This window comes from Peromyscus eremicus, chromosome 2 (assembly GCF_949786415.1).
Source record: "Peromyscus eremicus chromosome 2, PerEre_H2_v1, whole genome shotgun sequence".
NCBI lineage: Eukaryota > Metazoa > Chordata > Mammalia > Rodentia > Cricetidae > Peromyscus > Peromyscus eremicus.
The window spans coordinates 153,418,422-153,431,874 of record NC_081417.1 but is presented as its reverse complement, the minus strand read 5'-3'; the positions used below and the strand labels follow the sequence as shown (position 1 = coordinate 153,431,874).

At 50.6% G+C, this 13,453-nt stretch overlaps 1 protein-coding gene across 2 annotated transcripts in view; it reads left to right on the top strand.

Annotated features, from left to right (window-relative positions):
* The window catches only part of Kazn (kazrin, periplakin interacting protein), a 390,355-nt gene that overhangs the window by 352,460 nt on the left and 24,442 nt on the right, over positions 1-13,453 (top strand). Inside the window, exon 8 of one of the 2 annotated variants that reach the window (XM_059255339.1) lies at positions 113-236. In XM_059255339.1, the coding sequence (XP_059111322.1) occupies positions 113-236 (124 nt within the window). Of the gene's footprint in view, positions 1-112; positions 2,191-13,453 lie in introns of those variants that run through there. The other variant, XM_059255340.1, reaches the window with a different exon arrangement.

The following is a 13,453-nucleotide window of genomic DNA, read 5'->3' as shown; positions in this document are numbered from 1 at the left end:
CCCATGCTCTCCATCCCTCACCTCGACCTGGACCACGAGTTAGGAAAGCCTCCTCCCTGCCCTTCCTTCCACCAAGCTGAGTTTACCTTTGTTCTTCTCCCCTCTGCCTCAGTCACTAGAGGATCTTGAAGACCAAAAACGGAAAAAGAAGAAAGAGAAGATGGGATTCGGCTCCATCTCTCGAGTCTTCGCCAGAGGGAAGCAACGGAAGTCCCTCGACCCGGGCCTCTTTGATGGTACCGCCCCTGATTATTACATAGAGGAGGACGCGGACTGGTGATAACCCACCACCCTTCGCCCATTGTCCGTGGGCGTGTCTGTGTGTGGATGAGCCATGGAGCGTGCGAGTGTGTGTGCATGGGGGCGCGGGGCCTGCGTGGGGTGCGTGTGCAGGGGTGCATTCACCCGCACGGGTGTGTGTAGCCGAGCGCCTAGGACAGGCAGAAACACAAATGTGACCCCGCCCGCCTCGCGTCGCCACCTCTGTAATCGATGTACATACCACAGACCGTGTGTGACTCTGTCACCTCTGTTGTCTCCGAGTGATACAGTTGTGTTTGTTTTTCTTGTTTGTTTTGTTTTTCGATGTTTGGGGGGCTTTTTGTTTGTTTGTTTAATCCGTTGTATTTTTGTTTTTAATTTCCCCCTCTCTCCTCCCTCCTCCTTTTTATGAAACTTGAACACTTGAAGGACTGCTGTGTATTTGTAAATAACAAAAGTAGTGTGCACTTTGTGCTCGTAAAGTCCCTCGTCCAGCCGCTACTGCAGCCCATGTCGCCAAGGATGTGGTCTGCTTTCCATGTCCCCCCTCCTCCCAACCCCTCAGTGTGAACATGTGGGACCAGACCCTGTTCTCGGGGTGTGCCCAAGTCACTTTAACCACCAAAACACCCCGTCATCGTTGTCAGGGTAAGGTCACTCCGCAGAGACTCGTGAGTCCAACCGAGAAGCCTTGGCTGGGCTACAGTGTTTATAGGGGTCATACAGGCTCTTTTTAATGGCCTGCCTGTTTTTAAATTGTGTTGCTGTTTCTTTCTTTATGGAACAAAAGAGAGAAAGAAAACTGTTGCATTTAATTTATTTGCACAAATGCAGAAACGTATTCTATCTAAATTATTACGTGAATATCGGAATGTATATTTTTCCACGGGGTGGGCGGGAGGCGGGCATTTCTGCTGACTTGTCTATTCTGTGTTCATGCCGCTGCAGACACTGTGCAAGGTAGAATTAGAGTGGCTAGAACTGGGGACCTCAGATGGCCAGCTTGCTTATTCTCTTTTCTCTTTTCTCTTTTCTGTCTCTCCCGGCTGCTGTCCCTGCATGAGAGGACTCCTACCTTCTGCTCTGGCCTTCCTCTATATATATTCTCTCTATATATATTTATTTATCTGACATACAGAACGTGACTTCAGTGAGCAGAGACTAGTGATCACGTTCCTCTTCTCTTGGGCCTGTCTTTGGAGCCATGTTGATTGAGTCCAGGGAAGGACAGCCTGGGGCACATCCATAGGGTCTGACCAGACCTCTGGGCCTGAGTCAGCTGGGTAAGAGGCCTCCAGTGGCACACACACACACACACACACACACACACACACACACACACACACGCATGCATGCACGCACTCGAGTGCCTCTCTATCCTTAGTTTATTCCGCACATGGGCCAGGCAGATGTCAACAGAGAAGATGCCCACCTTCTGGGAAGGGCTGTTGGGGAGAATATCTGGCAGGTGAGCCCTCTGCCCTCTTTTCCAATTGGTTTCTTCAGCCACACATGGACTCTCTTGGAATCCCCAGAGCCCTGTCCTCCAATTCTATCAGCAGCTCAAGCAGGCTCATCCCATGAGGGCTGGCGGATGCCTATGGCTGTTTGGGGAGCAGCATTGCCCCACAGGGCTTCATCAGGGCATGGAGAACCCAGAGTTTCCAGCCAGTTCTGCCCCACCCTAAAACTCAGTTTCCCCTTTCTTTTGCCCCAGGACCCCCCTTTCTACTGATCCTTAACCACTAACCCTCAGTCCACACCCTCGTGGCCTCTGTGGCATTTCCACTAACAGCAGCATTCTCAATTCTTAAGAAGAGATTTTCCAGTGCTGGATGGAGCATCTGGAATGTATAGGATCTTGTGCCCAAAGCCTCTAAAACAAGCCAAAAAGCCCCCGCCAGGTCCCCTCTTCCCTCCCAACCTAGCTCAGAGGCTGAGAGAGCAGGCAGGGACACCCAGTGAGCTTCCCTGTCTCTTTTTCAGCTCAGCTGGTTAACCCAGCCTGATGGCGAGGGAGAGAGGCCAGAGCTGGCTTCGGGGGAGATCTTAGGAAACACTTCCCCCCCCCCATTGAATTTTTGTATTTTATTTTATTTTATTTGTTTTTTATGATTCCCCCTCCCCTCTTACTTACAAGAAAATAAGATTGCAACCACTCCTGGTAATGACTTAGTCATTCCTTTTCATTTCAGTTTTTGGAAATTAGGAGATCGTCCTAAGAGTTACTAAGAATGATTTATTTGAGAGAACCACGTCAAATAGCGAATGAGTTATGGGTAACTATAGATGAGAACCACCTTTTCCCGTGGGAGAGGTTTCTCGAAGGCATGGATGCAAAATATAAAATATTAAAAAAAAATCTAAATAAAGCTTATTTTAAAATATGACGGAATTCTATGTGATTTGATTGTTTCTACGTTGCTCCAAGGGGAGTCAGCCGTGTTCCACCAGGAGGCACAGCTTGCATGACCACCAGGAAATTCCCAGGCTGGGTGACAGGAGGGACCGAGGAAAGCTGGCCGGATGCTAAGTCCCCTGAAGGGGGCCAAGCCAGGTGGACTCCCAGAACACCTTGCCTGTGTCGCCTCTCCTAATTTGGAGGTGCAGTCAATATCCGGGGTTGCCCACATCCTAATGCAGCACCTCCAGGCCCGGGATCCCCCATTCCCTGGAGCTCAGAGGCCCCGCCAGCTTTCTTCGCCCCCCTCCCCTCACACTGCATCCGGAGGTCAGTGCTGTGTCTGTGATTTTGAGGTGTGCTGCCTTGCCTTGAGCCTCAGCAGACCTCTTCATCCCAAGTTCCTACCTTGGGCAACCAGAGTGGCTCAAAAAAGACCGCAGGGTCCAAGGCAGAGTAGACAAGGCTTTTTTCTCAGCTTCACAAGATCCCCCAGATACAAAACTCTGTTTTTCCATGTGTCTTGGGAAGAGCCCATCATAGTAACTCTACATCCTGATTGTAACCAACGCCCTCAGTTTCTGTTTGTGCTCAGAAGCAAGACTAATGGGAGGGTGCACTTGAATGTCCCTTCCAGCTCTGCTGGCAGAGAACATGACACTCCGAAGAGAAACCATGCTCCAAGGTGCAAAATGCAGGACCCCAGGTCAGTGAAGTCACAGGGTCAGGAAAGCTAGCAGCTATAAGGAACTTTGGCCACCAGAGTTCTCAATGGCCAGCCATATCCCTGGAACCAAAGGCTTTTATTCCTCCAGTGATTCTAACCAGCAGCCAGGATTGAGAATCTACCACAAGGCTAATTTAAGCAAGGCAGGTATGTTCAGACTTGTGACCCTGTAGTCTGTGCCTGACCCCGTGCAGACATTACTAATCAATCAGAGTCCTTCCTACCCATCCAAGAGTAGCCTTAGACTTCTCACTTTACAGAGCTTCAAGTATCAGTACTTGAAGTACAGATTTGCAAGGATGAAGTTTATTTACTATCCCAGAACTAGCCTGGTCTCTCAAAACTGGTTTTAAAAAAAAATGGGGGAAATTTAAGCTCAGAAAGGAGTGATTTGGTCAAAGACCACCATGCAAGAGTGTGACCACACTGACTCAAAAGTTCTACTTTACTCTGTCCTTTGTGTTTTTCTCTTGTGGGGACTCATGCTAGAGACACACCCTACTACTGAGCTACAGTGCCCATCAGGACCTCCTTAATAAAAGAATCCCTTCCAAGTGGCACCTGCTAGTCTGAAATTCTAGTGGGGTCACCCAGAGCGCCCAAAGCCAGTGTTCTTGCTATGCAGGTTTTATGCTGTTTCTTAAGAAGGTACCATTCTCTGGGCTACTGAGTGATTGATCCCCTGGCTTGTGCAGTACTCAACCTTCAGGGCTATCCTCAGTAGCCTTTCTGCGTGCTCTCCCACTCATACTACCAGGCTCCCACTAGTGTAACCAATAATAGTAACAACAATAACATCTAACATTCATTAGCATTTGCCACGGGCTAGGCTCTGTGTTGTATGTTCTCCATGGATTAACTCGGTTAACCCCACATCCTGTGTCACCAGTGGGGAATCTGAGGTTAGGTAACATCCATGTGTGGGGATTGTAGGTGTGCACTAGCATGCCTGGTTTGTGCCGTGCTGGGGATAGAATCCCAGGCTTCGAGCCTGGGGAGTCTGACTATACCCCAGCATCTGGAACTGGGAGGGGCCAGGACTGTGGAGGCCAGCTCTGACCTGTTGAAGGGTTCTTGGAGGGAGGAGAGAGGAATGAGGAAGTATTAGATAGAAATATAGACGGAGATGACTAGAAAGACAGAGACACAGGATAGCTTTGGGAGGGCCCTGGGTCAATACCCAGTAGTCCCGAGTTTAATCATGATGGGTTTTTATACATCAGCAAAGGGAGGAGCAAAAGACTCCCCCTTTCAAGGTCGAGGTATAAAGGACCAACAAGTATAGACTCTTCAAAATACCTGGTAACCATGCCTTTGGCCAAATCATCCCATTATGCAGCCCTGCTGGACAAAGCAAGCTCAGACTTCTTGACCTTGAGTAAGGTCTTGCTAGGGAGCCTCTGTGGGCCCCCACACAGAACCTATAGGTATTCCTGTCATCTGGGGTGCCTTTCTGCTCAGACCTGGCTTGAAGACCCCACCCTAATCCCACACAGGCACAATGGCCTCTGACCCAGCCTGGTCCTGCTTTGTTGTTATAGAACAATGTTCCCATATCTGAGCTATGGACCTGAGAACCAGCTCTACTCCAGCAGGGGGAGGCATATGGCACCCCAACCCTAACAGATGAATCAGCAAGCGGCCCTGAGCTGCCCCACCCCTGACACTCTGTGACACTTACCCACTGCTGTTGGCACTGGGAACCCAGGTGAGGGCTGGCTGCACTGTGGATCCTTGGCCTTTGGGGGTAGGGGGAAGTACGGGAGGTTGAAACGAGGTGCTCATGCGTGTTAGACGTGTGCTGTACCACCAAATTTCATTGCCCAGGACTCTTCTTTTTACTTTTTATTTTGAGACAGGGACTCAGTAAGTTACCTAGGCTGGTCTTCAACTTGAGATCCTCCTGCCTCATACTTTCTGGTAGCTGGTATTATAAGCATGCTCCATCAGGCCTGGCTTTCAAACAATATGGGTTTTGAATGCCCTCAACTTACATTTTAACAAAAGAGACCTCACAGAGGCCCTCATTCCCCCACATCCCTCTTTATGACTCTTAAGTTCTTTCAACTTGGACCCCACTAGGTGTGGTTTCTCCATCCTGTTTTCCAGTAGATAAAAACTCTTAAAGGGTGGCTAAAGAAGTCTGCACTATAAAACAGAAGTTCCTTGTGAGCAGTAAAAATAGCCCCAATGGCTGGGTGGTGATGCACACTTTTAATCCCTGCATTCAGGAGGCAGAAGCAGACAGATCTCTGAGTTCTGAGTTCGAAGCCAGCCTGATCTACAAAGCGAGTTCCAGGACAGCCAGGGCTACACAGAAAAAAACTCAAAAACTGAAGGGAAAAAAGGAAGAAAACAATAATATTTGTATAGTAGATGTTCTTTAGATATCAAAGTCATGGCATGCTCCACAGCAAGTTGGGGTTTCTGCCTTTGTGATGGCAGCTGGGGTGTGGTGATGGCCTCCTCAGGCACCCTTGCGTGGTGTCCTGAGGCCCAGATGTGTTAGACTGTGTCCTGCACAGCTGTACACAGCATCTGAGAGAACAAGGTCGCCAGAGAATTAGTGTTTGAGAAGCAGGACCAGGGCTGTGGAATGTTTCTCAGGGGTCTAATAGAGTCCCCGCCTAGCATGGGTTCCATAATAGTGCTTGGAACATGAAGGCAAGAGGATCAGAAGATCAAGGTCATCCTTGGCTACTTAGGAGTTGAGGCAAGCCTGGGCTGCACTAGACCCTGTCTAACACAACCCAACACACACACACACACACACACACACACACACACACACACACACACACAGGGGGTATATCAGGACGACCTCTATTCTAGTAGTTTGGGGTTTGGGAATTTCCTAATTGCTTTCTAAATGCGTCACCAGGACATGGGCTGATGTCACTAAGACACAGCAGTTGAGGGCCACAGTACTAGGGGATCAAATTGTATGCAGTGCCCCAGCTCAGATGAAAGATGTGTCTTTGGGAAGTGAGGACCCTTGTAGTGCCCAGTAGGTCCCAGGCCACATCCTATGCCTTGACTCCAGTTCTGCCTTCACCCCTGACTTCAAGTGTTTAGCCCATGCGCCCCAGCAAGCTTGTCTGTAAAGTGAGTGTAGCCACCCCCTTGCTGTGAGATATCTTTCTGTACACTGTGAATTTATGTTGTTCCTATTGGTTAATAAATAAGCTGCTTTGGCCTATGGCAGGGCAGCTTAGAGGCAGGCGGGAAAGGAAAGAGACAGGAAGACGAAAGGCAGAGACAAAGAGACACGAGCCAGCCGCCCAGGGAGCAACATGTAATGGGACGCAGGTAAAGCCACAGAACACATGGTGATACATAGATTAATAGAAATGGGTTAAGTTATAAGAGCTAGCTATTGAGAAGCCTGAGCCATTAGGCCATACACTTTGGAAGTAATATAAGCCTCTATGTGTTTACTTGGGTCCGAACAGCTGTGGACGGCAGGTGAGAGAAATTTGTCTGGACCTCAGTGGAGCCTGGCAGGACAGGAGAAAACTTCCAGGTACACCCCCTCTTTCTCATGAGTTCAGAGGTGAGAGCCAAAGCTTTTAAAAACCATGCCACCACCCCCACCCCCCGGTTGTAGTGTGGGTTTAAGTTCAGTGGAAAGTAGGAAAGGGGGCTCAGCGCGGGATGGGACCAGGGTATCTATGCCCTAGAGCCAACTATTGGGACTAACCCAAGGCTGGTTCCAAGGGGGAACACAGGGCACGGGGTTGTGAGAACTCAAATCTCTCCAGCTGCCAATCCCAAGTGCAAGTTCATCTCCAGGGTTACGCTGAAGAAACATCCACCCAGCTCCTCTGCTCCGCAATAGGGCTGCTTAGGCCTTGGCCATGGAAGTCATCAGCCCCAGCAGCATCCTGCCTCTCCAGCATCGAGGGAGACTCTGCTTGTGGCTACCATGTGGAGAAGCACTACCCAAGGCTGTGTCCTTGAAACAGAGACTCGGGGTCACCCAGGATGTGGCTTTTGTAAGGAGATGTGCCAGTAGCCAGGGCTAGCCTGGTCTAGGGGTGAGGTCTCTCTCTTTTGTTCACTATTAGTTCTTTCCGCTCTCTGAGAAACACAATGGGCTCACCGAGGCACAGAGAGGTGAAGTTATTGCCCAGAGTCACATAGCTAGGAAGAGGCAAAACCCTGTCTGGCTGCCAAGACGTTGCTATGTGGTTCCAAGTGAACCCCCCTGACCTTAAGGTCCCCACCAGGGCCAGCCAATCAACAGAAAGCCTCAGAAAACTCCAGAAAGTTTCACCAGGAGGGTAAGACCAATTCTCATCACCTCTATGTTGTCGGTTTCTCAATCCAAAGAAGATGAGTCATAAGTAGGAAATTTGCACATTATGTTCCAGGGAATCCTGGGGGATTCCTCAGAGGTCTAGTAAAGGGCTCTTAGAGCTGCTGAATGATTAGCAGGCTGGGCTGTAAAACATCTTCAATCAGAAGCAGTGTCTAAGTCAGACACCACCCTTCTGTAAGGGGGTCCCATGGCATGATAAGTGACAGAAACAGAACAGTTAGAAGTTTAGGGGACACAGGTAGCTCCGTAGTTGGTTCTAGGGCACAGATTGCCTGGCCTCATCCCACATCTGCTGAATTGGAAGGCCTGGGGTCGAGACCCCAGGATTTAGGCCCATTCTGAACATGCTCTCCAACGTGGGCTTAGTGGAGGCTGGTGCTAGGGTAGAGGCTGAGGGGGCAGCAGCATGCCTGTGTGACATCCTGCAGAGCCTGACATGGTCACCACAGGGAAGTCTGGGGAGCCACAAGCAACAGGACCCCAGCTTACTCCAGACAGAACTCTGCTAAGAGCCTTGAGGGGCCCTGCTGAGCAGAGCCGGCCTCAGAAGCCTACAGCAGAGGAAGTCCTCAGTGTAGCTAGAAGAGTGTTCAGCCATGGGATGGGAGGCCGGGGATGGAAGACCTGAGTTAAGTCCAAGTTCTAAGCTCACCATCCACTGTGGCTGACGCCTCTTCTGTGGCCCACCAGCGTCTGTTCTGAGCATCAGGTAGCCAGGAGCTGTGGTGCCACGTGGACACCAGCCTGTGAATATTAAACACCAAACAACAGTTTGGTGGGAGGGTTGGGGAAACAGTTAGACATGGATCTCCTGCAGAGGTACCAGCAGGTGTCTGCCCACACCCTGCCTCAGGCTGCTAAGGAGACTGGACCTTCCCCAGTCCAGATGCCCATCACCCCTTGCCTAGCTTGATCTCGGACTCTTTGACAATGGGCAAGTTATTTCCCTCTCTGGGCCTGAGGTTTTCTTAAAAGACATGCCAGGCAGAAGTTACCGATCTGTGGCCCATCATCTCAGAAGTCCCTGGACCGTTGTATAAGGGCTTGCCTGCAGCCTACTCTGGACCATCACCCCCGATCCACACACTGCCTTCCAACCCCAAGTTCTGGCTTCCTGAACCTTTAACATATGATGTCATTTGAATGAAGGCTCTGTGGCATTAAGACAATGCATAAGCTGGGATGGGTACCCCTGTATGTTCCTCGGGGCCTGCAGACTGTTTCCAGGATAGGGAGAGAAGGAAGGCCCTACAAAGACCACTCCCCATAGCCCCAGCTTGTCCACTCAGCCTTTTTCCCCACCAGACACAGATGGCATAGGTTCCCCAGGAAACACGGGAATGGAACTAGTTGCTTCTGAAAGCCAGCAAGGTGAGGCTAGAGACCCTCCCCACGAAGCTGTGAACCTAGATCCTGGCTGACCCCCAGCAAAACTGTTAAGCAACCCTGTTCCCGGGTCACAGCCCCTTCACAGTTTATGGCTCTCTTTCCCAGGCAGATGGGGGGAGGCTGAGTTCTGAGTGCTGCTGCTGGGTCTGAACTCGGTCCCCACTCTCCCTAGCTAGTCATTTTCAACAAGTTATTCAACTCGCTGGGCCTCAGTTTCTTCAGCTGCACAATGGGCAGAATAAGATGCAGTGTCCAAGGCTTCTGCAGGATGATGCCCACACAGGAGGTTCAGCTCAGACAGCGATGGCCTCGGTTCACCGGGTCACCAGCTGTCAGATAGGCAGGATGCCCCCTTGCACAGGGTGAGTACAGCAACTGTTCCAGCTACCCAGGTGACCTCTGTCGGCCCCTCCTATAACAGATAGGAGGGACTTAACCATAGCCAAAGAAAGTGCTGGTGTCTGTCTAACCAAGTGCTGGGATCCAGGGCTTCCCATTCTCAGACCTGTGCCTTGAGCTGCATTATAATATTCAGCTGAGAGGAAAAGAAAAATCTGATCAATAAGTTTGAAGAACTGTACTGCAGATCTTAACAGAGCATATTCACTCACGAAGGCCCTCACAGGTTCTGCCATGCAGAAAAAATATTTTACATTCTCCCATCCAATGATTCCCTGGCTTAGCTGAGGCCAGAACCAGGTCTTTTAATCTAGCTGTGTGGGTCATACTCTGAGAAACAATGGGGCACTTCATGTCATCTGGCACCTTTTGGTCCAGTACTCTGTGCCATGAGATGCTGAGGGGGCTCTTTGGGGATGTCTAAGCATGTTCTTTCTGGCATTGCCTAGACATAGAAGCCCCTAAGGTCCATGTCTGCTGGACCAGTGCACTTAAGAAGTGAGGTGAAACCCAGGCATGGGGCACACGACTCTAATTCCAGCACCTTGACAAGCAAAATGGAGCTGGAGATGTAGTGCCAGTGGTAGGTAGTGCCAGTGGTAGCATGCCTGCTTGGCATGGATGAAGGCCTCAGTTCCATCCTCATCACCCCACATACATACACCTGTAATCCCAGCACTCAGGTGGGAGAGGCAAGATCAGGAGTTCAAGGTCATCCTCAGCTACATTGTAAGTTTGAGACCAGCATGGGCTACATGAGACCCTGTCTCTTACAAACAAACAAACAAAAAACCTGAGGTGAGCCAGGCCCCAGGTTAGGCATCTAGATATTCTGAGCCATGCCTACAGAGACATAAGGATCCCCAACAATTAGTTAAATGGCTGGGACCAGGGGTGCGTTCTTATGCTGTTGTTTACTGTCCAGCTATAAGGGGCTGAGTGCATTTTACAGGCCCAGCTCTCTTGCCCTCTAGCATCTTCTGGTACCTTGTAGGAGTTCCAGGCTGCCTAACTGTTGTCCCTGCATGGGACAGGCATGCTGGATTCCCGTTCAAGTTGGCCCCTCTTCCAGACAGGGCCAGCATCCTTCCTTGATAGGAAGCTGGTGTCTCTGGAGGTGACTTGGAACAGATTATCAGGACACTGTAAGGGCCAGGGAGGGGAGAAGGCAGGGAGGGGATACTGCAGGGGTCAGAGAAGACAAAGACAAAGGGACATGAGGAGTCACTAGGACAGTGGTTCTCAACCTGTGGGTCGTGACCCCTTGGGGGTCCAATAACCTTTTCACAGGGGTCACCTAAGACCATCGGAAAACACAGATATTTACATTATGGTTCATAACAGCAAAATAACAGTTATGAAGTAGCAACAAAAATAATTTTATGGTTGGGGGGTCACTACAATATGAGGAACTGTGTTAAAGGGTCGCAGCATTAGGAAAGTTGAGGACCACTGCCTTCGAGAGATGAGATCATGGGTTACAGTAGGCATGTGAGTGAATCCCCGCTTCCTTCCCTCCGGCCCTGTGTGTGCAGGAAATGCACATTTAGTGACAGCTGAGCTAGCAGAATTGACAAGTATCCCCCTGCTGCAGAAAGGGTTATGAGCCCGTTCCAGCTCTGGAGCCAGTGCTTAGAGTGGTATGACTCTCAGCCAGGGGCCCAGTCCTCGGAGCCTCCATCTCTCCCTCTGAGGTGGAGATGGGAAAGTTGCAAAGTTGAAACAATACATGGAGAAAGGGCCTAACGTCACAGCAGCTTGTCTCGGGGCTGCAGGAGGCCCAGGGAAAGCAAACCCGGGCTGGTAACTAAGGCTGGGCTCCACCATGCTCAGGGGCCTCTGGGCTCCCCTGCCCTCACCCCAGTGCAGTGGCCTTCCAGAGATCGGAGTCTACCTCTCAGGAAGAAGCAATGGATTGTGGGACTTGGTGAAACTGGCCCAAATTGTTCACATCTGTGTCTTCTGACAGTCCTGATAGGCTATACTGCAAAACGTAGTGTGGGTGACAAGGACTCAGGCCCACCTCCGTGAGCTGGCCCCATGCCAGTGTTATACTGCGCATACATCTGCTTCATGTCATCTGTGCTTCAAACTTAGAGGCCTGGGGAGACCCAGCAGACAGGCAAGTCTGCGTCATTGAAAGCGTCTGGCCCATGTAAAGGAAGAGGACTTATCCACCCTGGCAAGCCTCGGGAGGATGCCGGCCAGATGTTTCCAGAGCTCTTGACCTTGAAGGAGGGCTCAGATGCAATGCAGGACCCCAGTGCTTCAACGTTAACAATTAGTCTGAAAACTTCGACCTCCAGCCAAGGAAAGAGATCCATAGCCCCAGTTCACATCCTGGTCCACAGCTTTGCTGCCTCTAGGCTGGGTGGTCTGTGTGCTCAGCATCCTGGGTCCAGGCTCCCTCCTGTTGGCAGAGCCTTGGGGCCACAGGTGCCCAGTTCTGTTCAGCCAGGGACCCTCCTGCCCTTTTCTGCTGGGCAGGCACATTTGTTTCCTAACCCTCAGCAGTGTGAGTGTCCGGCCAATGGAGTGGAGGGGACAGAAGGCCTCCCTGAGAATGACCGTCAGGCCATTATCTTCCTGAAACTGGGGCCACCTTCCTATAGCCTAAGAATATAGTCACCTTTCACTTTGTCTTCCAGAGTCCAGGGAACTCGGAGACAAAGTTGCCAATGGGCCTGGTAAAATGGGCTCCATACTGTCCCAGAGCCCCGAGAAGGATGTCTGCCCATCGTCATGGATAGCTGCTGTAAGGCAGGGCTTTGAACAGGCTGTCAGCATGAGGGTAAAGAAAGACCTCGCCTTAGGACAGAGATAAATGAGGAAAGCTGGCGGAAGACAGTGTGATATGACACTGAGTGCCTACTGTCCCGGGCGTGTGCTAGGCACTTCATATACACTCATTAAATCATACGAAAAGTGTCTCTGAGCACTGCCAGTGTGCCAGGCTTAGGGATAGGGAACAAGGGTGTAGATATAATGTTTTGTTGTTTCCTGTGTTTTTGTTTTTTTGGACAGGGCTTCTTTCTATAGCCCTGGCTGTTCTGAAACTCTCTCTATAGACCAGGCTGGCCTCGAACTCACAGAGATCCACTTGCCTTTGTCTCCTGAGTGCTGAGATGGAAGGCCTGTGCTACCACAGACATAAACTGAGAGGTAACATCAGTCATTTTCATTAAAGTCTTCCACTTTAAAGCCGACTTTACTAAAGTCCTAGAATTGAATAGTGTTGTCTCAGCTTGGAATATGGGAAAACTGAGACTCAGAGAGGCAACACAGTAACCCAAGAAGACAGAACAAGCTAGGGGTGAGACTTGGGGTGCAGCACACTATTGTACCCCACCCCCCTTTCAGGCAGACACAACTGAATTAGAACAGGAAGGTTCAGCTCATTCATGACTGAACTTCAATTGGAAGAAGCAGCTTGGGGGCGGGGCAGGACAGTGGAAGGACAGAGAAGGCCTTTGCAAGGTGGGTAGAAGCTTCCTGGCATCCTCAGCCCCAGGCTGTGGCTCCAGGTGAATGCATTCATGGATTCTAAAAGGGCTTCAGCAAGCCCTGAGAGTGAACACACCATGGCATCAGCCCTGGCTACGGGCACACCAGGGACTGTGTAGGAATCAGTATGGGACAGGTCAAGACAGACGTTCATCTTCCCTCGACACCTTCCTGTAGTGTCCAGGTGGTAAGAACTGTGCAGCCCCGACCTCGTCGAAGCTTTCAACACCAGGGAGGAAACTGACTAGCCACTGCCCAGCTCCAGGCTTGTAAGCCTGCCCAGCCTTGATGCCGTTGATAATAGAACTTAGCGCTAGTCTGTGGAGCTCTGGGGCCGTTAGTTGTGAAGCATTTTGAGGGGGGTTGGGGCTGTGTAACAGTTTACATTAAATGGCAAAATGGTCCCAGAGGAATCAGATACTGTCATGCACACCCAGGATCCCAGCACTCG